Consider the following 26,356-nt stretch of genomic DNA (forward strand, 5'->3'; position numbering starts at 1 on the left):
GGCCCACAGGCTGCCATCCAACGACAGTAGCCACAGGAGCCGGGCTTCTAACCATGGGCCCCGCAGACTGCCTGTGTGGCCTCGTTCAAGTTTCTCAACCTCTCTAAGCCCTGGACTTTTCTTCTTTTATTTATTTTTTTTTTTTTTTAGATTTTTCTTCTTTAAAATGAGATTAGCACTAGATATTACTTCGGATTCTTGTCCACTCTAAAAGTCTAGGCTTTTTTTTTTTAAGATTTTTTTAATTTAGTCATTTGAAAGAGAGAGAGGAGTGGCCCAGGGAGAGGGAGAAGCGGTCTCCCCATGGGGTTGGATCCCAGGACCTGGGGATCATGACCTGAGCCGAAGGCAGATGCTTGACCTGCTGAGCCACCCTGGTGCCCCTCAAAGTCTTTGCTTCTAAGAATGATAGAGGGGGACATATTTGGGGGAGAATTAGGCACAAGAGAAGGAAGAGGGGAATTACTGAATTTTGGTTAAGAGGGCATCAGAAAGGACATGAACCCACCCTCCATGTGGTAGAATCAAAAAGATCCCAGGATTAACCACCTCTGGTCATTAGGGGTCAGCAGAAAGTGACCAGACTGCTAATGGGTGTCTGGGTTTTAGGAAATACAATATATTTATTCGTGACATACTGTAGTTTGATACTTTTCCCTAAGGTTTGTGTAAAACAAAATATTTGGAATAAGTAAGTTTTGCTTTTGGTGTTCTGGGGAGTTTTTTTGGTTGTTGGTTTTTTGTTGTTGTTGTTTAGTGAAAAGAGGGTTAACACATAGATAAGCTTTTTGTTTTAACCCCACCCTCACGCCCACCACAGGCGAGCCAGCCAACTAACCCAAAGATTCCCTCCTCCTCATTCAGCCTGGAAAAGCTTAGCCACACACCATTCCAAGCCCAGGAAACAAAAGCCTTTCATTTCCAATGACCTGCTTAGGATGGAAGCAGAAGGCATCTGCCAACGTTCAGTAATAAACCTGTTGGAGCCTGGATCAGCCCCTTCCAAACCTAAATCTCTGGGATTAACTAAGGGTGTAGGATCCCTGGTTCTGTCAATCCAAACCTCTCGGCCACGCTTCACCAAGCTACGGGGGCAAATCAGCCGAATAGGCACTTGTGTTCATGCAAGTTCCGTTTCCCACCCTATTTACCATCTATTCTCACTTATATCCTGCATGCCTCCTGGGACAGCACAGCAAAGCTGAGAGAGTAGGGCCTTGTGGGCCCGAGAGGCTGCTGGGAGCCAGAGGGAAAGGAGATAAACAAGGCTCCAGGAGGAGAAGCCAGACAGCAACAGAAAGAACGGAGGGAGGGAACAAGGAAGGAGCAAGGTCTCCGTGGGTGGAGGGGAGGCCAGGTGAGGGAGGTGGGCCGCTGGAGCTGAGCTGGGGCATCCTTTACGTCCTGCAGCCCGTGAGGGGACAGAGGCCCATCCCGGAGGAAGAGCGGCAGAAAGAGCAGAAAATCCACCTGAAAAGACAGGCAATCCCAAATGACGGACGGACTCCACCTTTCCGGCCCCAGCTGCTGTCGGACTGCACTGTGTAGTTCAGAAAGAAGTGAGGAGCTGAGAACTCAGGGGAGAGCAGAGCTAGAAGGGGCTGGAAGGTGGAAGCAGGAGAGGCTTCTCGACACTCAGGCCTTCGGCGCCTTAGATTAGGACGCGACAGGGTGACCCCCGTGGAAGTAACACAATTCCCGGCAGCCCGAGAGCAACTGTGAGAGCATAAAAGGAGTCCTCTTTTGATCAGGGTATTGTGTTCTAAAGTCCCTTGGGTCAAAGTGACTCCCCCCACATCGTGCAGTTACCATGTAGGTCAGGACTCACAGGGGCCCGGCCCTCCTTCCCTCCAAGTGCAGAATCAGACATTCACTGTTAAAGAAACTTGTGGCTCTGGGCAAAAAGCAGAGCTCCAGGGCCTGAGTCCTTAAGCTGATTTTGCCGGGCCCGTTCTCTCCCATGTGTGATCCGAATACACACAAGAATTCACTAGTAGCTCAGGGCAGGGTAAGAACGAGAGCGAGATCACCGGGGCCGGGGAGCCTGGCAAAGGGTGTGGGTAAACGATCCTAAAAGTGGGTCCCTTCAGTATTTTGGGCCACAGCCCCCAGTGTGTTTTTCCCTTGGAGATAACACTCCTCCACCCACCTGTCATGGTAGTCGTGAGGAATACCAAGTAGGCTGGGATGAAGAATATTTTTAACTCTGGAGTTAGAAATGCTGACTCATCATCATCATCATCACCATCACCATCATCATCAACTCCTACTCAGGGAGCTGGTTTTCTCTAGTCAGGGAAGGGAAGCTCCGGACCCAGGCGCCGGCAAGGCCAGCAGTGGCAACAGGGGAGCGCGCTGTCCCTGTCCCACCATCCCACACGGGCACCTGTAACCCTGCTGGGGGGGGGGGGGGGGCCTAAGGGCAATGCCCCATAGATTCCCAGAACGGACAGGCAGGGAAGACACGAGGCGAGCCATCGGGGCTCACACGGGCACCTTCTCTTAGCCGTCCCTCCTAGCATCGCTCAGACAGGGGACATGCTGCATTGCCATTCATTCGAGTCGCTCATTTATTTATTCAATAAATATTTATTGAGCACTTACTACACGTGAGGACACGTGTTATGAGCGAAAAAGTGAGTCACAGGTGATACTGTGCTTTCCAGGGCACGCTGGTAGGTCTCCAATTCCCACCTCTGCTACTCTTAATGTGAACAATCAGTCAGAAGGACACTGGTGGGTGAAAGGGCTACTTTGTCCTTTACGATGCTACGAGTCCTATAGATCCTGGAAATTCTTGGTAAATAAACCAAGAACTAAGAAGCCCCCAAGGCAAGTGAGAGCAAACAAGACGCTCACTCTGTTTTCGGCCCAGACACTGGAGTCCTATGAAAGCGTAAAGGGATTCTGTTAGTTTTAACTAGACACCTCTTACCACGTGGTTGGCTCAAAAGCCCCACATTGTGAAGCTCTTGGGGGTAAATGAAGTAGCCCCCAGACGTATCAATGAGCCACATGAGGAAATCCAATTAAAGATGACATTCAGTGGGTACAAGCCATCCCATCGCCACCACAAGCCCCCATTCCCAGCGTGCTACAGTGGTTACCTTGACCACATGGCAGGTGAGCAGTGACCGCTGTTGAGGTGAGCCAGCCCTGGCCAGTGACACGGGAAGGAATCTTTTCCCCTAGAACTCCTGCCCCCCCCCACACACACACACGAAATGCACGCTCCTGCAGAGGAAGGCGGGCAGCAGAGATGTGCACAAAGCCTGGGCTCTGCAGTCCGAGGGGTCTCATTGGACACTTGGTGGCTCCATCATGTGGATGAGTTGCTTAATTTTTGCGTGTCTTGGTCAACTCGTGCGTAGCACTAGCTATCAGGAGGGCTGTACTGGATAACGATTCTCGGGCACCTAACTTGGATTTTGACACACCCGAGGTGATCAATAAATACGATTCCCATCATATCGTCGCTTCAAGAGCTTCAGCCTCTGGACGGTCTACCCTCTCCTTTGTCCTGTGTCTTCCTCCCCGGTTTGGTTTGCTCTTTCCAGATGCTGAGCCTACTTCTCACGACAGACGATGCCCAGCATCTTTGACTCATTTATTAAATATGTATTTATTAAGCCCCTTCTACGTGCAATACGCTGCATTAGGGCCCTGTGCGGGATACAGAGGTGAATCAGATGTCAGCCCCTAACTGCAGAATCTTTGTAAGTTAGTGGGGGAAGCCAAACTCCAAACTCGCAGCACAACTTAAGAAAAGTAGATAAAGTGTCGCAACTCGGAGAAGCCAGAAAGGATTTCCATCTGGAACAGTAAGGAAGACTTCTCCTGGGAAGTGGCACAGAAAGGAGGCTGTGGGCACGGGAAGGGCTTAGATGTGTGAAGATGGGTGGAGGGCATTATCCGCAGGGTTACGGTAGGAAGGGGTTGGGCAGGCAAGCCAAGGGTCCTTAGAAAACTCAGAAAGGCACCATGTCTGGGATATGCGTGGGATAAAGAAAAGACAAAGCTGGAAGGCACAGTGGCATGAGGCTGCCCAGGGTCTCGAACGTCAGCCCGACCCAGCTGGATATTATCCGCAAAGGATGGGATGTCAGCGAAGGGGAAGCAGGAAGACAGTAAGGCCCGTGAATGGAATCTCTTCGCTGCTCTTCCCTATGAGTAGCCTGGGCCCCCAAACAGGTGGCTCTGTGGGCCGATGGCTCTGAGCAGAAGGTCTGCTGTGTCCACTGCAAGGGTCATGCCGCCCTTCCGGAGCGCTCCTGAGCTTTCCCTGCTCGTTGGGGTCCACGGAAGGAATCGAAGCCGGGGTCCTAAATGATCGGCGCAGTCTGAACCCAAAGGCACAAGGCTTTGGCGGCCCCGGCCACCATCTCTGCTACTTACGCCTGTTTCTGTTATAGCATTCTCATCACTCGGCTGCTGCCGGGGGAGTGGCCATCAGGACTTCCTATTACGGGTGTACAACGTCCTAAGAAGTGAGAAAACTTGGAGGCACGCTAACAGACAGTTCTCAAGAGAAGGCATGAGATCACAAGTGCTTTTCAGAATTGGAGGGAGCACATCACCCCATCAGGGAAAGGAAAAAATAAACAAACACCACACAGCTCGCTGTTCCCCGGCTTCTAAAAACACTACAAACCAGAGTGAGTTCAGGGATGGACAGAGACGATCTATGCCGTTTCCTGGACACTATTGGTGTTAGTTATCAGTCCTCTCATCCGAACAGTTCGGTGTGGTTCACCATTCCACGTATTCGTCCCATGGTGGGGGGGAGGCAATGCCAGCAAAATGCAGGAGGAGGGGAGAGACGAAAGAAATAGAAGCAGGGAGAAAAGCAATTGAGGGAATGCAGCAAAAAAAAGGGGGGGGGAGAGTGGAGACCACATCCCTGCTGCTGGGCTGCTGGGCAGGTACTTCCTCTGCCTGGTGCGGGGACACACAGCAGGGCGCCAGGTGTGCCCCGGGAATGGCCAGACTCCATTTCAAGCACCGAGAGCTGAAGATACAAAGGCAAGTAGGGCCAGGCCCCAGCTCCCAGCCGCTCCAAGTTGAGATGGGGGGACTACCAAGTGAGCACGCGGCCTCAATACGACGGGGACGGGCGGACAGGCCACGCGGAAAGGGAGCTGCTGAGAAAGCTTTGAGGGCCCCCAGGGAGACAGAGAGGCTTCTCGAGAGGCTGCTCTTTGTGGGCCTGGAGGAAAGCCATGGCCGACTCCAACCTCCTGTCTAAAAGCAGTGGCGGTCCCATTGGGCGGCCTCCCTCTCTAGGTGGTTCTCACGTTGAGGTCCACCTGCAAACCCAGGGGTGCTGTGCCCAAGTACGCGGGGCCGTTCCCTCCGTCCCTGTGAGCAAAGGCCTGTTTGGTGCTTACCTAGTGCACACAGTCCCGGTACTGGGGGGCGGGGACCCCCTCTGGCTTCCCCCTGTCCCCCCAGCACCCCAATCGGGCTTTCCAACCGTGCGTCCGCCCGCCCGCAAATGCACAACCTGGACAAGAAGATGAAACACTCACCAGGTCAGGCGGCCTCCAGCCTTGCAGTCCGGGAGGGCAGGGGGCGGCCGGGAGGGGGAGAGCCCTGCGCCCAGGCGCCCGGGGCCGGGCGGGCATCCGCAGCCTTCTCGCCGCTCTGCACCCCCGCGTCCCCCCGCTGCCCGCTGTGCCCGCGGCCCCGGGGTTCCCGCCGACCCTCTGGCACTCTCCCTCCGCCCGTGGGGGGGCCTGGGGCCTCCGCTCTTGGAGGGAACAGGGTTCCCCCAATCTCCTGGAGGATGCGTGTGAGGACCCGCCCAGGCGCACTCTGGGGCGAGACCTCTTGCCCCGGCCCGCCCCTGCTCTCCCCTCCCAGCCCCTCCTCTGCTCTCCCTGCCCCTTCCCTGCTCTCCTCCTCTCCACCTGCCCCGTGCCCCCTTCCTCCCGATTGGTTCTGCGGTGCCCCCGGGGTCCAGTCCCCTCTCTTCGGGCCCCCTGCTCAGGCTGCGCTCGCACCGCCCCTTCCCTGCTCTCCCCGCCCCTTCCCTGCTCTCCCCCTCTCCACCTGCCCTGGGTCCCCCTTCGGCCGGACTCCGCGGTGCCGCCGGGGCCCCGCCCCCTCTCTTCGGGCCCCCCTCTCAGGCTGCGCTCCCACCACCCCTCCCCTGCTCTCCCCTCCCAGCCCCTCCTCTGCTCTCCCCGCCCCCCCTGCTCTCCCCCTGCCCCGTGCCCCCCTTCCTCCCGGCTCTGCGATGCCCCCAGGGTCCCGTCCCCTGTCTCCGGGCCGCTTCTCAGGCTGCGCTCGCACCGCCCCTCCCCTACTCTCCCCCCCCCTCTGCTCTCCCCTCCCCCCGCTCTCCCACTCTCCACCTGCCCCGTTCCCCCTTCCTCCCGGCTCTGCGGTGCCCCGGGGTCCCGTCCCCTGTCTCCGGCCCCTGCTCAGGCTGCGCTCGCCCGCCGGCCTCCCCGGGTCCCGCCGCGCCTGCCAAGTTCCCGCGACTCCCGGCCCGGGACGCGCCGCCGCTGCGGACTCTGCCCAGCAGCCGATGACGTCACGGAGCTCTGCGCCGTTGATTGGCTGCTCCGGGGCTTGCGGCGGGAGCCTTGGCGGCTTCGCGAGGCGGGCTTCTTTGTCCGTCCGCGGGTTCGGGGAGCGCCGGGGCCCGGCGGGCAGGGTGGGGCGGGGAGCACGGCGGGGGAGGGGAGCACGGCTAGGGAAGTCCGGGGGCAGGCGGGGCAGCCCAGGCCGCGACCGCTGGTAGGTGGCACCTTGCACCCCTCCCCTCCCCCACCCCCACCCCCTACTCCCTCCGCCACCCCTGCCTGCAGCGCCCGGGGCCTAGGCGGGAAAGTCAGCGAGCTCTGGACTCCGGATGGGCCTTTGATTCCCAGTCTTTGTTCTCCTGCGTGCATGACCTTGGGCAAGTCCCTTCTCTCTGCTCACGAGCTGCAAAACAGGAACCAGCGTGTGTGTGTGTGTGTGTGTGTGTGTGTGTGTGTGTGTGTGTGTGTCACGGGTCTATTCAAAGGACGAAGAGTAAGCGTGTTTCCTGATGGCTACATCTGTTGTTGTGTTAGTAGACAGGACCGCGTACCTGAAAGAGTCCTGGATAAGGAATGAAAAATCTTTGTGCTTATCTTTCATTTTCTGGAAGGACCTTCACCAAGTGACGTTGGACCTTTCTAGGCTCCATTGTCCCCATCTGCAAAGTGGGAGAACTGGACCAGAGGATCTTTCAGATCTCTTCTGGCTCTGACATTGTGTGGCTGACTGGTTAAAGAAAAGCTAAGTTAGCATCCTCCTTTCATAACCCCCCCTTGGGAAGAAGAGCTCACTTCCTTTTTGAGGACTTTAGCGAACGTCTCCCCTTGGTGAGTAACCCACCTTGTCTTAGGTACCTGGAGAACCTGCTTTTCATCCAGGGCCTGTCCTCTCTCCACCCCCGCTCCCAACAACCAGAGTATCCCAGGTGGTGGCAGCAAGTATATAGGGCTCATCCTTGATGGAGATTCTCTCCCCAGGCTACTGGCAGGAGCAGGATTTGGAGCTGGGAACTCTGGCCCCACTCGGCGAGGCCATCAGCTCCACAGTCTGGAGCAGCCCTGACATGCTGGCCAGTCAAGGTGAGAATCCAGGCCCCTCATCTCAATGTCCCTCGGTTCCCTCAACCATCCTCACATCATCTCCCGCTCATGTTGCCTCTGCCCTATGTTCTCACTCATCCCTCATTACCACACAGCTCCATCCGACATTTTAGTTCTAGCTCCACACCACCGACTTCTCTTGCACCTACGCCTCTTCCCCTGCTCCAGTACACAGACCTCTGGACCCCCTACACCTTTCCCCCAAAATAAAATGATTCCAGCTACAAGTGTATTAACTCGGAATAAGGAGGTGCTTAGAAGGCACAATCGACATAGAGTTCTTCAAAGGGACCCAGGGTTAACAGGATTACCCGTCAAAACTTGGTATGTGGCTAGCGGTGGATGAAAGGTTTCCCAGAACCTTTTGTTCGGATGCTTAAGGGATAAATCACTCCCCAGTTTACTCAGGCAGCGCAGTCCCTGGCTCTTAAAAATCATAGTTTACATTTTCAAGTTAGACTGCACTTGAGGAGCATCCCCATGAATAGGCCACTGCGTTGAGAGTTGAAGAACAGAGCTGTAGTCCTCCCTGGAGTCACTGATCGATGCCTGGGCAATCACTCCACCTCCATGGCCTCATTGTCTGCATCCGTAAGACGAGGGGATTGGATTCCACGATCCCGAAGATTCCCCCCTCAGTTCTGTTACGATTCTGAGCACAGCACCAGCGGCCAGACTCTGGGCTCCAGTGTGGAGACAGCCACCCTCTTCTCTCCTCAAGGCCCCTTCTCTGCTAGGAGCGTTCGTCATGCATTTCTTGGAATAGAGCTCCGGTGACCGAGAAGGAGAGGAGTAATGGGGCCGCGGGAAGGCCAGGGCTATAGGGAGAATGCGGAGCCTTTAAAATCACTCAGTTAGGGAATGTAGGAAGTAGGCTTCTTGGCTTCCTATGGAGAGAAGAAGAATGCTGCTTAACTAGTTTAGCACCCCAGAAGAGAGGCTGCGGATGCTTCAGAAATCAGAGCGGGGAGGCCGGGTTGCTTGAGTCCTGTGGAGGTCGCTGCTCTCTCTGGGGTCCCAGAAAGTCAGTCCTGGAGATGAGGGAATCAGCACTGGGAGCAGGATCCATGCCGTGGGGGACACGGAGCCATGCTGGGTGAGGGGCTCCCGGCCAGGCCAGCAGGAAGGCACATCGGGGAGTCAGATGCCGCATCCGCACGGTGTCTTATTCGTCCTCGGTGTTTAATTTGACTAAGGAGAGAGGGGTGAGAAGGTCTGTTCCATCACATAGAAGGGGGAAAAAAACCCTTAATCCCTTACTCTCAAATATAGCACGAGGGGGGTGATTTGAGTTTGTGTGTTGAGAGGCCGGTTGTCCTGGTACCGAAAGAATGTGAGCTGACGATGAAGGGAAGCTATTGTGGGAGGAACTGAAAAGTCTGTGCCAAAATGTTTCAGCTTCTCTTTCTTTTCTTTTTAAGTCTTTTGTGTTGCTTATTCCACAGTTTTATCAGCTACCTCTTACGTAAACGAACGTGGGGCCCAAGGCGGGCTTGGCCTTCTGCTCACCTTAAGTTTGGGGATTTTCAGCCTCGAGCGCCTCTCCTGTCCGTGCTCTTCCCAGCGGGCGGAGGCAGGGAGGAAGCGCCTAGAGGGACAGATGCGTGTGCGTGCTTTCAGAGTGAACGGCATCAGGGAAGATGCGTGTGCAGGGCTCTGTAGAGCTGGGCGCCTTTATTCCTCTCGGGGCTGGTGGCCCTGTCAGTTCACTCAGCAAACATGCAGCAAGCCACTGTTCTTCTGTGTGTTCCAAGCGAGGGGCGAGAAGGTCTGTGTCCCCGTCCCTGGTCCCCACCACCTCTGTTCCCTCCCCCACGACGCCTTAGGAGAACGCAGACACCCGGGCCTTGGACGGTCTGGGGTAGATGAGGCGCAGAGTGGCCCAGAAGCGGGAGGAGGGGCCAAGGCGTCCTCGGGAAGCTAACCCTCTCGTACTCCTGCAGATAGCCAGCCCTGGACATCTGATGAGACGGTGGTGGCCGGTGGCACCGTGGTGCTCAAGTGCCAAGTGAAAGATCACGAGGACTCATCTCTGCAGTGGTCTAACCCTGCCCAGCAGACTCTCTACTTTGGAGAGAAGAGAGGTAGTGTCCCAGGTGTCCTCGCTCCGGGGGAGCCGTGGGCCGGGGCCCGGGATCCAGAGCCCGTGGTTGGGAGGCTGGGCCTGGGGAAGGCAAGCCAGGGGCTCCTTGCTGGCTCCGGAGAAACCGCAGTGTCGCAGCTCTGACCGGAGCCACGCACGGTCCCACAGGGTCCCCCAGGGGCGACACCCCAAAGGAGCCCCAAGATTTACCTGGTGTCAGTGTTGCCCTGCAAGACTCAAGCCTACTTTTCTGAGTGTCCCCGAGGCTGCTGTGCCCAAGGGCTCGGAAAAGTGACCACGTAAAGAGCGCTCCAACTCGGGAGCAGTCGCCCCTGCCCCAAAGCACGCTAGCGCCCTTCTCCCAAAGACGCCAGCCTGGGGCGGGAAGGTGAACGTGAAGAGTGCCCGTCAAAGCCCCACTTCCTGTTCCTCCGATGTCCCCAGCCCTCCGCGACAATCGGATCCAGCTGGTCAGATCTACCCCCCACGAGCTCAGCATCAGCATCAGCAACGTGGCCCTGGCGGACGAGGGCGAGTACACCTGTTCCATCTTCACCATGCCTGTGAGGACCGCCAAGTCCCTCGTCACTGTGCTCGGTGAGGCCCCCCGGCCCCAGGTGGGCTCCACGGTGTGCTTCCATGCAAACCCTGCTCCTGGGTGAGCCCCTGGGGCAGCCGGGGGCCCAGCAGGGCTCCAGGCCTTTTGGAAAACTTGGGTCTGTGCTTCCTTTGAGCTAGAATGACATGCAAAGAGCCCTGGGTTCCAATCCTCTCTCCTCTCCTTACCGTTTGCTCTGGGAGGAATCTTACTCTCTCTGAGCCCGAATTTCCTAACCTGGAACAGACGGATGCCCACGTCTCTTCCACGGAGCTCCCAGGACGGCGAGGGAAACGCGATAAGCGCTTGCAGCATCCGAGTCTGATGTGCAAGGCCCACAGCTGCTTTGTGCTCTTCCCCGGTCCCATGTTTCGGTTTCTTTCTTTGCTCCCCTGGGCTTCACACCAGTTCTTCAGCAGTTGTGAGGTGGGGCGTCAGGTCGTGTGTTGCGCCTTCCCTGCCGTCTTTAGGGAGCAGACCTAAGAGAAAGAGGATCCCTCTAGGCTTCTACTCATTCTGAAGCAAAGCAGGCGGCCGGCATCCTGACCCCCAGAGAGGCCATCTCTGCAGGGAGGGCCGAGGTCACCTCATGGCGCCTCTCCTTCTATCTCGGCCATCCCCCCTCCATGGCAGGCATCCCGCAGAAGCCCATCATCACTGGCTACAAGTCATCATTACGGGAAAAGGAGACAACCACCCTGAGCTGTCAGTCTTCTGGGAGCAAACCTGCAGCCCAGCTCACCTGGCGGAAGGGCGACCAGGAGCTCCACGGTAAGCTCCCTCTGCTTTAGGGCCCGTGCGAGGTGGCAGCCGGGGGGGCAGGGGGGAGAGTGTGCCCCATGTCTGCATGTCCGCGTCCATGCACATCAGCGTGGTGCAGAAGGAGGGCAGATACCGTGTGCACACTCGTGTGAGTGCGCGGGAGGGCTTACCGCTTTGCGACTTTCTAAGTTTGCCTGAGTTGCGACCGGCCGTGTGACGTGTGCCGTGGGGCCCGCGCCGTACCCGCACGTCCGGGCTCACTGCGTGTTTGTGTGTACGCGCGTGCAAGCGTCTGTTCTGCGCTCCAGGAGAACCGACCCGCGTTCAGGAAGATCCCAATGGTAAGACCTTCACCGTGAGCAGCTCAGTGACGTTCCAGGTCTCCCGGGAGGACGATGGGGCGGACATCGTATGCTCTGTGAACCACGAATCTCTAAAGGGGGCCGACAGATCCACCTCTCAACGCATCGAAGTTCTATGTAGGTCGTGGGCTTGGGGGTGAAAAAGAATCAGGTATGAGATGGGGCGGAGGGGGGTCCCCGTCCGTCCGTGAGGCGGACAAGCCATGAAACGGGGATGACGGCTCTGAGCCGAGGCTCAGGAGCCTTCCCCTGAGGGGCCCGAGGGCACATTCTTCAGGCTTTGGGGGGTCACGTGGTCTCTGAACTACCTAACTCTGCTCTTGCGCCGGAAGATAGCCGTCAAGGGTGTGTGGACGAGCTGGCATGGCTGTGTTCCAATAAAACTTTATTTACAACAACACGAAGCTGGCAGGGTTTGGCCCCGGGGCAAGTTTACCAAGGCCTGAGCTAGGCCAGGGTCACGCCGCTAGATGGTCAACCGTCGGGTGGCTGGAGACGCCAGGAGTCAGGAGGTGCAGGTGCCGCCCCTCGCCCCTGCCGCCGCCCCTCGTGGGCTGCGTGAGGTTGGGAAAGTGGCTTGACCCGGGCGCTCGGCTCTCCGTGTGCTCCACGAGAAGGGGGACACGGCCGTGGACACGGCATCCTGCTGGACCAACTGCCGTGCTGTGAGGATCCCAGCTTCTCCCTGCAGGCCTCTGCGAGTGTCCTGGGGGTTCTCACCGGAAACGGCCACCATCGCGGCCACTCCTCGGAGCCCTTCCAGGGGTCCTGGTCACTCTGTGGGATCTGCCCTGGAAAATTTCAGCCTCACCTGTGGAAATCTGTAAATTTCCTGAGTGGGGGAGCCCCCCCAAAAAAAAGAAAGAAAAGAAAGTACAAAGGGAGAGAAGGTAGGGAGTTGTCAACTAGTGCATTTCTTGTCCTAACTGACCGGGAGGCTGGGCCTTTCCCTAAAATAACTCGAGCGCTTAGTCTTCTTCATGCAAGACCCAGGAGCCACCCTGGCGCTCCCTAAATCGGTCACCGGGCCCGTGGCTGACACCGGAACGGGAGGCGGGCGTGGGGCAGGGTCACTGCCCACTTGGCGACTCTCAAGTGGAGGCAGGTGACCCGATCCCAGCTGCGGGGACACCGCTGACCAACGGGGCCTCTCCCCCCAAGGCTTGCCATCTCCTCCTGGAGTTACCCTGAGGCCCAAGGGGGAGACACCTATGAAAGAACTTTGCAGACTTCAGAGTCCTGCGTCGCTGTGAGGTGTTTCGTGGCTCACTGGTTATGAGCGTGGTGTGTCTGGCCCTGGGCCCGAACCCCGTGGACTTCTCCGTCCGGGAGCAGACCACCTGCGCGGACTCTAGGCCCCACTGCAATCAGCAGTCAGTCAACAGATGCTGTTCTCCAGGCGCCGTGCTGGAGGTTCACACGGCCGAGGGGCCCTGAGACACCCATATGCTCACCTGGCCTGATTCTCTTCGTCCCGTTTCATCTGACAGAAACACGTTCATTAGCTGGCTGTTAAGGTTGGCTCTGTCCTGAGGGGAAGCTCGGCCTCTTTATCTGTTGTTCTAAACCGGCATCTGGTTGTATTGTTCCACGCGGCCATCTGGACCGAGCCTCCGAGCAGCCCTTTGGCACCGGTGGCAGATGCCATTATTCCTTCACCGAACTCATCTAGATTGTGTCAGTGCCTTTTTGCAGCCAAAATATGACCCCTCTCTCTTGCTGTCGGGAAGCTCTTACTTGGCTTCTGGACTGGCCACCCAAATGGATTCTTTGTGCTCAAGTGTTGCTTCCAGCTAAGCTCCCGGGTGGAGCAGAGAGGATTGAGAGATTGCGAGCTCAGTAGATGGTCCAGTGCCCGTTCGCTTGTTCTATCCAAAATGCATATTAAGGCCCAGGTACGGGGTAGGCACAGGTGAGCCAAGGACCCTTTCTGTGCTCTCCGTTGGGACATCCTTTAGGTCCCCACCCCAGACAGATCTTCAGAAATGCGACCTCTACGAGGTTGCAGCTCAAATCCCACGCACGTTGGGTAGCAGTAGTGGACTTTGCTAGAAAGAGGTAGTGGGCAGAGGTCTCTGTCCCCAGCCCTGCAAGCTCTTGAGACATCTAGGGGAAGAAGCTGTAACGCACCTCTGGATGGTGGTGGGATTGCGGTCCTCTCCTAGACGGTGTGGCAGTTTTTGCACTGACACCATTTGCTTCTCCACAGACACACCAACGGCGAAGATCAGGCCAGACCCCCCACATCCCCGCGAGGGCCAGAAGCTGTTGCTACACTGTGAGGGTCGTGGCAATCCCGTGTAAGAAGACCTGCCTCCTGGCCCTGACACTCCTCCCTACCTCAGACCATGGTCCTCTCTGCCCCCTACCGTCAGCCTCTCGCTTTCCCCGACCCTGTTGGGCACCATCCGTCCCCCGACTATTTCTCCTGCAAAGCAGCAGTAGGGGGACCCTCCTGGCTGCCCCTGAGGTCCCCGTAGGAACCATCGACTCATAATCAGACACAAGTTAGGAAATGGCCTTCATCCTCAAGTTGAACCCCAAGAGCTCACCCCCCAAGCAGCTCATGCGGTGCCCCTGTACTCCTTGAGCCTGCATTGAACCATCCTTGACTTCCTGCGCCCAGTTGTTTCTTGTCTCTCTTCAGCCCCCTGGCCAGCTCTCTCCCAAACACGTGTGGTTTCTCTACCTCCACAGCCCCCAGCAGTACCTGTGGGAGAAGGAGGGCAGCGTGCCCCCACTAAAGATGACCCAGGAGAGCGCCCTGATCTTCCCCTTCCTCAACAAGAGCGACAGCGGGACCTACGGATGCACGGCCACCAGCAACATGGGCAGCTACAAGGCTTATTACACGCTCAACGTCAACGGTGAGCCCCCCAGCCCTCTACATCCCCCTCGCCCTCTCTGGCCACCCTATGCTCTGTGTCTCCATCTCCTGAGAGCACTGCTGGCTGTGCCTGGGGGACAAGTGAGGGGACGAGAGCCCACCACGGGAGGGCTTGGGCCTTGGGCTCTAGGTCCACTCTGGAATGTGTGATGTGGAAAACGTCAGCAGAGTGGCGGGCTGTCATCGGCCTTTGCTTGGCTCCGGTGGTCCCATGACCCCGTCCTCCCGCCCCCGCTCTTACCAGGCGGCAAGAACTCCAGCTGTGTGGAGAGGCTCCAGGGTCTCTCCAGGGCAGGTGCGGGGTTCTCCCTTTCCAGTGGGCTGTCTCAAGGAGGCTTCTCCCGTGACCACCACAGGACACGTGCTGCTGCCATCACCTCCTGTCTGCAGAGCTTGGGCACAGTGCAGTGGTCCAGGGAGAACTTAGAGATATGTTCGTACTATGCTGAGACACACTCAGGGCATTTCCTCTGACCCCATATCTTCTAGAGACCCTAGTGACGCTTCGTCCCTGAAGTTCCTCCCAATGGTGTGGTCACAACACCCAGATCAGGAGCAGAGACAGGCTGGCCCAGAGGTCCCTCTGTTGTAGAGTTTGCGGAAATTTTGAGGATCCCAGTGGCCGTGGGGTCCTTCCAGAAAACCTTACAAGCTCAGATTAAGAGAAATGCATTGTCAGGGGGAACAGCCACGGCTCCCATATTGGAAATGCCCATTAGATCGGTGAGCTGATGGCACTCACGGCTCCCGTGGGTGAGAGACATGAGACCTCAGGACCAGGGTGTTTGTGCAGACGGGGTGATTCTGACTCCGGGGACAGGCCTCAGCTTGTGAGAGCTGCCTCAGCACCACCAGCAGAGCTCTTGCAGGGTGCCGGCAGTGACGGCAACGCGCTGAGCTCCAGCGTCAGCCCGCAGGTCTCCCCACACCCATTCTGATGGGGACTTGGTCCCCTGCGGCTGGTCTCACTGGTCTCCCGCTGGCCCGCCTCCCCGCCCCCCACGGCGCCCCAGGCCTGTCTGACCGCATCTCCTTCCAGTGCTGACACCCGGTGGTAGGAGGAGGTCGTGCACCTCCTTCCAGGAGTCTGCTAAGCAGTCCTGATCCCACCGGCCTGGAAGGAATAAAAACGGAGTTCCAACAGAGAAGGACCCCAGAGGTCATTGGGGCCATGGGAAGCCGCGTTCTTCTAAGGCATTTCTGTCTGCAGAGCCCCTGGAACAATTATCCAGGATGATTTATTTATTTTTATAATGTGGACTGTGTGTCACCTACAGCCTGGGAGAAGGATGGGGGTGACCTCCCCCTGCTTCTTCCCATGTGACACCCTCACAGCCACCCCATCGTATCACGGCGCCCCCAGGCCCACCCTCTCCCTCCCGCCCAAGCGGAGCATAAAAAAACCAGAACATAAATGTTTTCTTTTCAAATTAGGCGTAGACAGGCAAGGAACCAAAAAGCTGGCCCAGTCAATCTTGAGGAGACATAAGGTAGGAACGACAAAATATATAAGGAGTCGGTGAGGCATCAGGACTCGAGCTGAGTCTGTGGGAAAACAGTAGTGCTCCCGTGGGTGGGAGAGTCACGGCTCCGGCTAATGTGATTTTGGACACATCGGGACCGTGTCCTGGGCCTGGGCACTGTCTCCTCGGACATTTGGGACCCCGACGAGGCTGGTGCTGTCCTTGGCACGCCTGGCCCGGCGTGCCCTCTGAGCATCCAGCCCCCATAGGTGCCGCCGTAGGGGGCGGGTTCTCATCGGACGTCTCCGCTTCCTCCGGGAGGAAGCACAGAGTGGGTGGGAGGGGGGTGGAGGCACCCATGGAGGGCGTCTCTGCGTTGCCCACAAACCTCTGGATGGTGGGGCTTACATGAAGCTGGAGCCCAGGCCTCCTGGAGGACGCATCCCGGAGGACTGGGATTTAGTTGGAAGCCCAAACTCCTCCGCCAAGAAGCAGCACTGCTCTTTACCTGGCGTCCACAGTGCACGACCTTCTGTGAGGTGCCATCCGGGTTCCCGATTCTTGGTTTCATTGGGGTTTCATTGCCCCCCGCTTCTGGTCTTGGGGAGACGGGGAATAGGTTGGGGCGCCCCCCACCCCGGAGAGGCCAGCTCTGAATGGCAAATGGGCCTGGGGACCCGGAAGGAGTAGTCTGCAAGCCCTGAAAGTACAAGGACGGGAGGCGACGTGGGTGTCAGAGGGATGAACTTTGACCCAAGCTTCACTGCCGCAGGCACAGGTTAAAGGGCCCAGTGTAGGCAGATTTGCCCATTTTCTTCGGCTACGTGGTTTTGTTTCTAACGATGACTGTTGCCGACGCCGCGTGAGAACGCGGGGTACACGGAAGGCCCGTCCCTCTGCCTGCCGGCCCTCCCCGCGGCCCTGTGGTCCCCGCCAGGCCGGAGGCGCCCTAAGACAGGGCAGCCCAGGTCTGACTGTGCCCCCTCCCTGCAGACCCCAGCCCGGTGCCCTCGTCCTCCAGCACCTACCACGCCATCATCGGCGGGATCGTGGCGTTCATCGTCTTCCTGCTGCTCATCCTGCTCATCTTCCTGGGCCACTACTTGATCCGGCACAAAGGTCAGAGGCCGCGGGGAGCCTGGAGCCCGGGTTGGCTCTTAGGTGTGGGGGAGGGAGCGGGAGCCAGCGCCGCGTGGAGGCCCCCCCCCAGCCCGCCCTGCGCCCCATCGCTGGCGATCACCTCTCTGGCTCCGGGGGCTCCTGCCTTAGGCAGCGACCTGCCCCACGGCCACTTGGTCCCACCGCTTCCTGCCCCGCTTCCTTTCTCAACTCTTTGTCCTTTGATCCCCTGGCCCCTTGTCCCCACCAGCCCTCTCCTCTCCTGCATGCTGCCTGCCTGCTCTCCTCACAGACGCTCTCGCCCGGGTCTCAGTGGCCCGCTCAGGGGCTGACCAGCAGCTTCCCCGTCCCCATCTAGGGTGTGTGTGCGCGTGGGCACATATGCTCATAGGAAGGCACACATGTACACACACAGGCACATGCATATACTCCCAGCCCGGTGCCCTCATGCCCCTGCACGTACCACGTCGTCATTGGCAGGATCATGGGTTCATTGTCTTCCTGTACACACACATACACACATGCGCACACAGACACATACACGCCTATGGGCACATGTACTCCTCATGTGTGCACATACGCAGATGCACACACATACACAGGTGCACATACATGCTTATACACCCAGGTGCAGACATGCACACAGGTGCACACACATGCCTGTGAGCACACACGTGCGTGTATGTACTCACATGTACACATATACACAGGTACATCTACACATACGTGACACGCACACGTGCATGTACGCACATGCAGAACACACACAGGTGCATCTATACTCATATGTACACGTGTGTATACACATGCACAGATGCACACATACACAGATTTTTTTTTCCCTGCTTCATACATGGGAGTCTAATTAAGGGCAGCAGTCATTCATTCATCCATGAGGTGTGCCAGGTGATGGATGCTGGCCCCAAGATGCAGATTGGGTCCCTGGGGAGGAGGCAAGCTCCTGGCGGGAGCAGGTGTGGTGGGCCGGGTGGGGCCTTCCGAGGGACGGGGCCTCTGAGGGGCAGGGTCTTTGGAGGGGCGGGGCCTTCAGAGGGGCCGGGCCCCCAGGGGCGGGGCCTCCCAGGGGCGGTGCTTCTAGGGGGGTGGGGTTCCTAGGGGCCCCATGCTTCCGATGGGCGGGGTCTTCTGGGGGCGGGGCCTCCGAGGGGCGGGGCCTCCGAGGGGCGGGGTATTCGGAGGGGGCAGGTGACTATGGAGGGGCGGGGCCTCCGAGGGGCGAGGCCTCCGAGGAGCGGGGCCTCGGAGAGGTGTAGACCTCCCCGGGGTTGGGTTCCGGTTCCGAGGGGCGGTGCTCCTGATGGGCGGGGCCTTCTGGGGCGGGGCCTCCGAGGGGCGGGCCATGACAGGAGGTGCTTGTGCATCCCCAGGAACCTACCTGACACACGAGGCCAAAGGCTCCGACGACGCCCCAGACGCAGACACGGCCATCATCAATGCAGAAGGCGGGCAGTCGGGCGGGGACGACAAGAAGGAATATTTCATCTAGAGGCGCCCAGCCACCTGCTACGTCCCCCAGGGGCCCGCGGGCACTGCTGGGGCCATCACCAACCTGGACTTGTACAGAGCGACCCCTGGGCCGCCCCTCCCGCTTGCTCCCCAGCCCCCCCGACCCCCCTGTACAGAATGTCTGCTTTGGGTGCGGTTTTGTACTCGGTTTGGAATGGGGAGGGAGGAGGGCGGGAGGGAGGGAGGGTTGCCCTCAGCCCTTTCCGTGGCTTCTCTGCGTTTGGGTTATTATTATTTTTATAACAATCCCAAATCAAATTCGTCTCCAGGCTGGAGGGGCAGGGGCCCTGGGAGAGGAAAGCAAAAACCCCTGGAGCGTTAGGAGGAGAGCCAGGGCGGAGGGGTGAGGTCGGGAGCCGGGCGGGCGTGGGGGGCCCTCACCAGCCCCCCAGCCTCGACCACAGAGCGGCTTCCTGGCCTTCTGGGGGAATGTGGGGGAACGGGGAGGTCGTGAGCAGAGGCTGGAGGGGGCGTCCCCTCTGCTAGCCCCTCACCTGGAGCTATGCGCCTCCCTGTCCCCCCTCTTCTGCCACCTGCGGGGCCCGGAGGCCGTGCCACCTGCAGCTGGAAGGCAGCCACGCAGGGGCCCAAGGCTTCCACCCCAGGAGGACGCAGGCCCCTGAGCAGGGTCGCCCTGCCGGGGAAGGCTGGCGGGCTTGGGACGTTGCCGTGACCCCCGCGCCCCGCAGCAGAGGAAGCCAGGCCCTGGGCGGGCAGCAGAGCCAGGCAGCCCCTCCGAGCTCCAGCGGCCCTGGCTCCCGTCAGCCCCACCGTCGCACGGCATCTGCTCGTCCCATCTCGTGCTGCCCGTGCCCCGACCCCGTCCCGACCCCGTCCAACCCCTCAGCAGCCAGGCAGACATAACAACAAAAATACTAAACAGAGCTTCACTGCGCTGAGCTGTTTCCTGCCCAAACGAGGGGAGTAATGTGAACCGTGTGAGTGCGTGGGTACCGTGTCCGTGCTGGTGTCTGTGTGTATGTGCACGTGTGTGTGCGACCAGAGGGAGGGCCTGGGCCTGCGGGGGGAGGGGGGGAGGGGCACAGGAGGGCTTGGGGCGCGGGCTCCTGGCCGGGCTGCCTACCTCCCCAGTGCTGTGGCTCCCGCCCGCCCATCGTGCAAGAGACAGTCCTCAGACGTGTTTTGCTCAGCTGACCACCTCGTCTCTCCCGAAAACACAGAGCATCCGCCCGTGCCTCGATTTCCCTGCTCAGAGCCATGGAGTCAGTGCTGCAGTGTTTGCTATGCACCCCTCAGGCCTGTCCGTGGCGCTGACCCCGGGAGGGCTGCGTCCCTGCCTTCCCCATAGTGTGCGCCCTGGGCGGCAGGGCTGGGTGCTCCCTGGATGGCAGGGTTAGGCACCCTGGGCGGCAGAGCTTGGCGCTCCATGGACAGCAGGGCTTGGGTGCACCGTGGGCGGCAGGGCTGGGTGCTCCCTGGACAGCAGGGCTTGGGTGTACCCTGGGCGGCAGGGCTGCGCACCCTGGATGGCAGGGCTGGGTGCCCCCTGGACGGCAGGGCGGGGCGGGGCGCCACACCTCCGTCTATCCCACCTCCGTCCCTGCCTATGATTTTGTCTTCCTTCGTTGCCGTGGAAACAAGGTTGCCCCCCCTCCCAGGGCTGCTCACCCCCCCCCCAGCACGTCCTCCCCGCCCGCCCACCACCTCTCAGTTCAGGTAACACCCTCATGGGTCTCCAGGCCGCTGCGGAGGGCCCTTGGGCACCCCAGGCCCCCCCACCTCAGCCCGGCTCCCCCACAGCAGTAAGGCAGCAAGGGCCCCTGGCCTGGTGGCTCCCTGTCTCCCAGCACCCGCTTTTGGGAAAACGACCTTTCCTCTCTGAGCTGAACCACTCTGTCCATATTACACAGAAGCCATATTTGTACGGGGGCGGGGGCGGGGCGTTGTGCTGTGTGCGTCTGTCTGTGGGGGGAGCAGGGAGGGGGTCGTGTATCTTTATAATCTTTCTAACTCTCCTGTGCTAATCTCAGAGGGGCCACCCTCAATATATCTGGATTATCCGTGTCGTCCGGCTGCCTCCTTCTTGCTGCTCTTGCCCCCGTGGGCCGTGTGCATGTCTCGCCCCCGCCTGGCATCCGCGCACCTGCTGCGCACCTTGCCACCCCCTCTCCCAAGGGCATCTCTGTTGGGAAACCACAGAACCCCCCCCCACGCTCGGGGAGAGAAGGGGGTCACCCCCTTCGTCCGGGTCCTCACTTTTAGCAGCGTGTTTGGGATGGGGGGCACCTGCCCGCGCCCTGCTGCCCTGTGCTGGCTGAGCCCATGGAGATGGAGGCAGAGACACGGCCGACCCCGCTGCAGGGCAGCCCCCCGCCCCCCAGAGCCACTGTGTCACTCGCTTGCTCACATTGAACCCGACCCTGGAGCTGGACCCTGGATTACGGGGGCCGCGCCTCGTGTGTCTGTGCGTCCCGGCCCGTGCACCCCTGCATAAGGGCGGGACAGTGTCTTGGTGAACCAAGTGGACAACGCCCCATGCCTCGTGGGCATGAAGCCGTGTCCCCTCACCGGCTCCTCCCAAAGCCCTGGGGGTTCCCCCACCCCTGGGAGTAACAGCAGACATCACAGAGAAGCAGAGAGACCGGGAGGGAGGGCAAGGGGCCCCAGAAGAGCAGAGGCGTTGGCCCGGGGCCCACGCAGCCAGAGGGCCCCGGCCCTGAAGGAGGCGGAGGGCCGAGATGCCAGGCAGGTGGAGAGCCCCACGGCCTTTCTGTCTCCCAACGGACACGCGAGCGCGCTGTACCCTGCAGGCCGCCGGCCCAAGTCAAAGTGTGCTGTCCCATGGTCCCCCTGAGCCTGCTTCACGCAGGCCCCATGCTGTGCGCAGTCCGGAAAATGCTTGCCCTGCGCCCCTGGGCAGCTAGACGGCGCCCGACGGCTCCTGGGGGAGCTTCATTATGCAGCCTCCGCGGCTGCCCCCAGCCCCCCCCCCCGGACACCCGCCCCCCCTGGCCCTGGGGGGTGTGCACAGGACGCACAGCCACACACGCGGCGGCCTCAGGCCCCCTCGCACCCGCTCCCGCAGACAGGTTGCCCTGGAGCTCCCTCTCCTTGGATCCAGTTCAAGGGGATGAAGACTCCATGAGAGTCCCGTGGCCCCTTCCCTCCGCCTTCCCAGCACCGCGCTTATCTCTGTCTCACAAGTCACCCCTGGCCTCCCTTCCTTCCTCCTGCTTGAAGATTCCGTCCTTGCTGGAAACCCCCCAGGCCCTGGGGCCTTCCTTTCCACCTTTGGGGAAAACAGACGCTCTTGCTGGCTGCCTTCTTCCTTTCCCGAGGGCAGGTCCCCCCAGGAATCCGTCGCAAACAGGAAGCGCGGGGCTGGTGCCCCCTCGTGGGCCGAGGCGTGGGCAGGCCATGGGCGTGGGGCGAAGGCTTCCTGAATGCCCGGCTCCCCCCGCCGGTCCCAGGGCCCTGCCCAGAACTGGTGGCCTTCATTAGCCCCCGGCACTTATCTCGGAGCCGCAGCCACCGGCAGGACGCTCACAGCCCTGGGCCTGCCCTGAGCTCCCGGGCCATGGGGAACTGTCTGCAGCAGCAGGTAGGTGCGGGGCCGCGCCCCCTCTTCCGTCTGCCCCTGGGCCTCCGCACCGCCGTGCCTCTCCCCTTCCCTCTGGTGCCCTGGGTCCCCATCATGGTCCTTGTACTTCCACGCAGGCCCCTGGCGCCCACGCCCCGAGCCTGTCCGGCAATCAGAGTCTGGTCCAGCCCCGTCCCCGCTCTTCCCGCTCAGGCTCCCAGGGCCCCTGGCGGTGCTGCCCCGCGGTCCCTGCCGCGCCCACTCCTCCGGGCCAGCCTCCCCTCCTCCCCAGGGGCTCTTCAGTGGGGTAAGCGGGTGACCTGTCTGTCCCCTCTGGGACTGTCCTCCAGGCGGCGGATGAGGCCTCTACGGACCTCATCTTCAAGGACGACATCTGGGAAGACTTTAATGAGTCCTATGAGCTGAACTACAACTACAGCGGCATGGACGCCGCTGCCCCCTGCCGCTCCTGTGGCCTCCTGGACGCCTCCTCGCTGCCCTTCTTCATCGTCGCCAGCACCCTGGGCATCCTCGCCGGGGGAGTGGTCCTCTTCGCACTCCTCAGGCCTCTCTTCCACTGGCAGGTCTGCCCCGACCGGCCCGTCCTGGTGCAGCTGGCGGTGGGCAGCACTCTCTTCAGTGTGGTGGTGCCCATCCTGGCACCGGGCCTGAACAGCGTCCAGAGCGCAGCCCTGTGCCACCTGGCCCACCTGGTCTGGTACAGCTCAGCCTTGGCCCAGGCTCTGCTGATAGGGTGCCACGCCTGCCTGGGCCCCAAGTTGCGTGCCGGCCGGGTCCCGCACCTCACCCTGAGGCTCAGTGTGGGCCTTTGGGCCATGGCTGTCCTCCTGGGGCTGCCGGTCACCCTAGCCAGTGACACTTCCCGCGGATTCTGCTCCCTGTCCTTCAGCAAGGGCTACCGGTCTCTGCAGATCTTGCACGTTCTGGTCTGTTTTGCCTTCTTCACCGTGTTGCCACTAGGTTTGTTAGGAGCCAAGGTGCTGACGAAGACGTTGGGCAGGTGGCCCTGTCCCTGGGTTAATGTCCTGTGGGCCTGGTTTGTTTTCTGGTGGCCTCACGGGGTGACTCAGGGGTTGGACTTTCTGGTGAGGTCCAAGACCTTGGTACTGTCCACATGCCTGGCCCAACAGGCCCTGGACCTGCTGCAGCACCTGGCGGAAGCCCTGGCCATCCTGCACTGTGTGGCCACACCCCTGCTCCTGGCCCTGTTCTACCACCAGGCCGCTCGCACAGCCCTGCCCTCCCTGCCTCTCCCAGTAAGACAGCCGTCTCCTCTGCACACCCAGGGAGGCAAGTCCTAGCTCTCTCCCCACCTGTCAACCTGCATTAAAGTCTATGCCGCTTTTATGAAGCTGGTGGTTTCTTATTTTATCCGGGGACGTAGGGGAGAGGAAGGAGAATGGAGAGAGAGAGACATTTCAGGCCACGCGTCCCTGCGGGCGTCTGTTCCTCTAGCTGGTCTGGGGAGGGAGCAGACGATGGACAAACTTGTTCAGGGCACACAGATGTTCTCTAGAGGGAGGGGGTCCCTGCCATCTCGAAGGGGAAGTGCAGGGCCAGCAGGGTATAAGGGGAGTAGCCACACCTGAAAAACTAGAAGAGATGAAGAAGGAAGACAAGCTGCTCCAGAAGGCAGATGAAACAGGAATAGAAACCAGAGAGAGAAAAGCAGAAAAGAGAGAAGAGCCCAGAGCATGGGCCCGGTCTGGCCCCTCCGGCCTTGCTCTCCGCCTTCCAGGTCCCCAACACCTGTTGGCTTTGCTTAGAGGTCGGGGAGGGGGCATCCCCGGGAACCCCCTTACAGGGAGCGGGTCAACCTAAGTCCAAAAGCCCCTTCCTAGGAGTCCTGTCCGCGAGGCTTCGGCAGGCCCCTAGGCCTTGTGCATGTATGTGTATGCACGTGCGTGTGTGCGTCTGTCCGGCTCCACCTGTTGGGACCCGCATCCACGCTGGCTGCGTGCCCTTGAGGCCTCGTCCACACGCACCGCCTCTGCCTCGGTCCCCGGGCACCTGCAAGCCGGCTGTGCCCTCTCACAGACCCTCCCTCCGCCTCGCCCCACTCTCCATCCTTGCTCTCGGGATGTGGTTTCGGGATTTACGACTCACTCCTCACCCGATAGGTTTCCTTTCCCCGGCCCAGTCTTCCCTGTGTGTGTGTGGGATGCGGACAGGGAACGAAAACTCAAGGAGTCTCAAGGAGTTGGGAGGCTTGGGGCGCTTCAAGGGGAGGGGCCGATCTGGTGCATCTTCTACTTGCAACCCCCCCCCCCCGTCGCCCCTTTGAACCCCAGCTCCTCGCGAAGTAAGGCTTTCCCCCGGGGACAAATCTGTCCCTCCACCTTTGGCACCACGGGTACCCCTGCCCTGGGCGCCTCCTCCCCACATCCCCTGCCTCTCAGGCTGCATCGTGATCCCGGAGGCTTTCTCTGCAAGGGTGGGTCGTGGCTGGAAGGACACGGCGGGGACATCTGTTCCCACCGACGACTCCGGTGCCCAGGCCAGCGCCCCCGGGGTTGGGGCCTCCCCCAGCCCAGCTGGCAGCTCGGGAAGCGGGAAGCGGGAAGGGCATGGCCTGGGTGGCTTCCCGGGACACATCCCTGGACTGGGGCAGGGCCAGTGCCCGTGGGCGGAGCCTCCGGCCCCACCTCCCGTCTCCTAGCAACCCCGGGGCCGGGCTGATTGGTGCGCCCCAAGCTGCAAGGCGGGATGTGGGGCCCCTGGAGCCCCCGGAGCACCCCGAGGACAGGTGGGAGAACCAGGGGAAAAGAGACAATACACGACCCTGAATTATGCCAAGGCCTCGAGGGCAGTTGGTTCGCGAAGGCGGCTGGCGGGGGGGGGGGGGGGGGGGAGTGTGTGAGTGTGTGTGAGACTCCCAGGGACGCCCCCAGCCCCACACCCGCCACCTCCCATCCTCCCGGGCGCCCCCACCCCCACCCCCCTGCGTGCCCGCTGGCCTGTCTGGGGGGTTGACTCTCAGGGACCCCGGCACCCCGCCCCTCCCATCCTCCAGGGCACCCCGAACCCCCCCTGCGTGCCCGCTGGCCTGGCTGAGCGTTGCGCCCGGTGCTCTCCGTCCTGCACCCTCCAGGGTCACCCCGAGGCTCTGGGCTGCACCCCAGGCCCCCGCGGCTGCACGCCAGCCCCAGCCCAGGCCCCCAGATGCAAACAGTGCCCATGGGGTTCTGCTGGAGCGAAGCCCAGAGAGCCCCCTATCGCGTCTGTCACCAAGCAAAGGCCAAAGCAGAAGCCGGTGGCTGATAAGAGGCCGGCGGTTGGGCAGCCTCGGGGGCTTATCTCCTGCCCATCCCATCCCTGCCCTGTCACTTGGCCCCACTCTTTCCCCAGGGCCCCGTGGGCGCTGCCTACTGCACTGGGGGGTGGGGAGGCTTCTAGACCTCATCCTGACCTCGGCCGGTCCTTCAAGGCTTTCCCAGGGACCTGCCACCCCAGGCTGTCACCCCAGGCCATCTAACCCAGTCGCCGCCTGCCGCCAGCCTCCCTCACTCTGGCATCTCTCCAGCAACCCCGGAGGAACCCAGCTCCTGGTTCCCTACAATCCTTCCGGATGTCATGTTCAGGTGGGCAGGGCTGCTAGCTGCGTATGAGCGATGGGGCCTTCCCGCCGCAGGAAGGACCCCCTAGAGACGGGAGCAGGGGGTCAGCGCTGGGCGCACGCCGCGTCCCGGAGGGGCACCCCCACTGCTCGGGGAAGACCGAGCGGCACAGCGATGCCCGCACTTCGCTTGTCCCAGGCCGGGCTCCTTCCAGGGTTGGAGGAACCGCACCGGCCTCGCACCCTTTCTCCCAGTCCTGAGTCCCCGACCGCCCGCCCCAGCCCCATCATCGCCTTTGCCCAGAGGCGGCCCTCTGGGGGATTCTGATTGAAAACTTCACTGGGATTTCAAACCCAATTCCTCGCTGGCTCTAATTGCCAGGGATTTGCATGAAAACCATCGCACGCTATCTAATTATTCTGACAACAGCAGCCCGCCGTCTGGGCACAAGGAGAATCGCAGCTTTAATTAACAATAATGCACCTTGCAGACGAATGTGACTGTTTAGGTTAATTAACAAGTCCAAGTCATTCCAAATCGAATCCGCACATCTTCTGGGTGATTTGGGCAGGAGGGATGTGGGGCGCGCAGCGGGTGGGGCCAGCCCAGAAATGAGTTCAGCAAAAGTGAGCGTCAGCTTTCATGTCTCCCTGGTACGACTCCCTGGTGCAGGGAAGAGGGGATCTCCAGGACGGGGAGCCCCTTGGGGCGCCAGGTTAGGGGGCTTGGGGGGCATAGCTGTAGGGGATTTCAGCCGTCTTTATGTCACACTTAGATTTAGGAAACCTTTTAGGCACATTTGTGT

General features: G+C 60.3%; 2 protein-coding genes and 1 long non-coding RNA gene across 12 annotated transcripts in view; 2 read left to right on the forward strand and 1 right to left on the reverse strand.

The window, feature by feature from the left end:
* LOC129515293 (uncharacterized) overlaps positions 1-5,884 on the reverse strand; it is a 77,332-nt gene extending 71,448 nt beyond the window's left edge. For all 9 annotated transcript variants that reach the window (XR_008665562.1, XR_008665561.1, XR_008665560.1 and 6 more), the window contains exon 1: positions 5,529-5,884. This is a non-coding gene — a long non-coding RNA (uncharacterized LOC129515293). The remainder of the gene's footprint in view (positions 1-5,528) is intronic.
* The window catches only part of CADM3 (cell adhesion molecule 3), a 29,190-nt gene extending 10,599 nt beyond the window's left edge, over positions 1-18,591 (forward strand). The window contains exons 2-10 of one of the 2 annotated variants that reach the window (XM_055334110.1): positions 7,509-7,610; positions 9,575-9,715; positions 10,159-10,311; positions 10,946-11,083; positions 11,383-11,553; positions 13,646-13,736; positions 14,134-14,303; positions 16,780-16,905; positions 18,294-18,591. In XM_055334110.1, coding sequence (XP_055190085.1) covers positions 7,509-7,610; positions 9,575-9,715; positions 10,159-10,311; positions 10,946-11,083; positions 11,383-11,553; positions 13,646-13,736; positions 14,134-14,303; positions 16,780-16,905; positions 18,294-18,412 — 1,211 coding nt within the window. In that variant the 3' untranslated portion in view covers positions 18,413-18,591. The remainder of the gene's footprint in view (positions 1-7,508; positions 7,611-9,574; positions 9,716-10,158; positions 10,312-10,945; positions 11,084-11,382; positions 11,554-13,645; positions 13,737-14,133; positions 14,304-16,779; positions 16,906-18,293) is intronic. The other variant, XM_055334111.1, reaches the window with a different exon arrangement.
* A 1,789-nt stretch (positions 18,592-20,380) lies between these two features.
* Positions 20,381-23,341, forward strand: ACKR1 (atypical chemokine receptor 1 (Duffy blood group)). The gene is made up of 2 exons (XM_055334113.1): positions 20,381-21,994; positions 22,324-23,341. The coding sequence occupies exons 1-2, from the start codon at positions 21,971-21,973 to the stop codon at positions 23,293-23,295; spliced, it is 996 nt and encodes a 331-aa protein (XP_055190088.1). The 5' UTR covers positions 20,381-21,970; the 3' UTR covers positions 23,296-23,341.
* Positions 23,342-26,356: the final 3,015 nt, after the last annotated feature.

This window comes from Nyctereutes procyonoides, unplaced genomic scaffold (assembly GCF_905146905.1).
Source record: "Nyctereutes procyonoides isolate TBG_1078 unplaced genomic scaffold, NYPRO_anot_genome, whole genome shotgun sequence".
Classification (NCBI taxonomy): domain Eukaryota; kingdom Metazoa; phylum Chordata; class Mammalia; order Carnivora; family Canidae; genus Nyctereutes; species Nyctereutes procyonoides.

Bases quoted from the DNA above. Each gene is read 5' to 3' on its own strand.
- ACKR1 (XM_055334113.1), top strand. From the start codon at position 21,971: ATGGGGAACTGTCTGCAGCAGCAG. The intron at 21,995-22,323 runs GTAGGTGCGGGG...ACTGTCCTCCAG, and splicing joins GGAACTGTCTGCAGCAGCAG to GCGGCGGATGAGGCCTCTAC.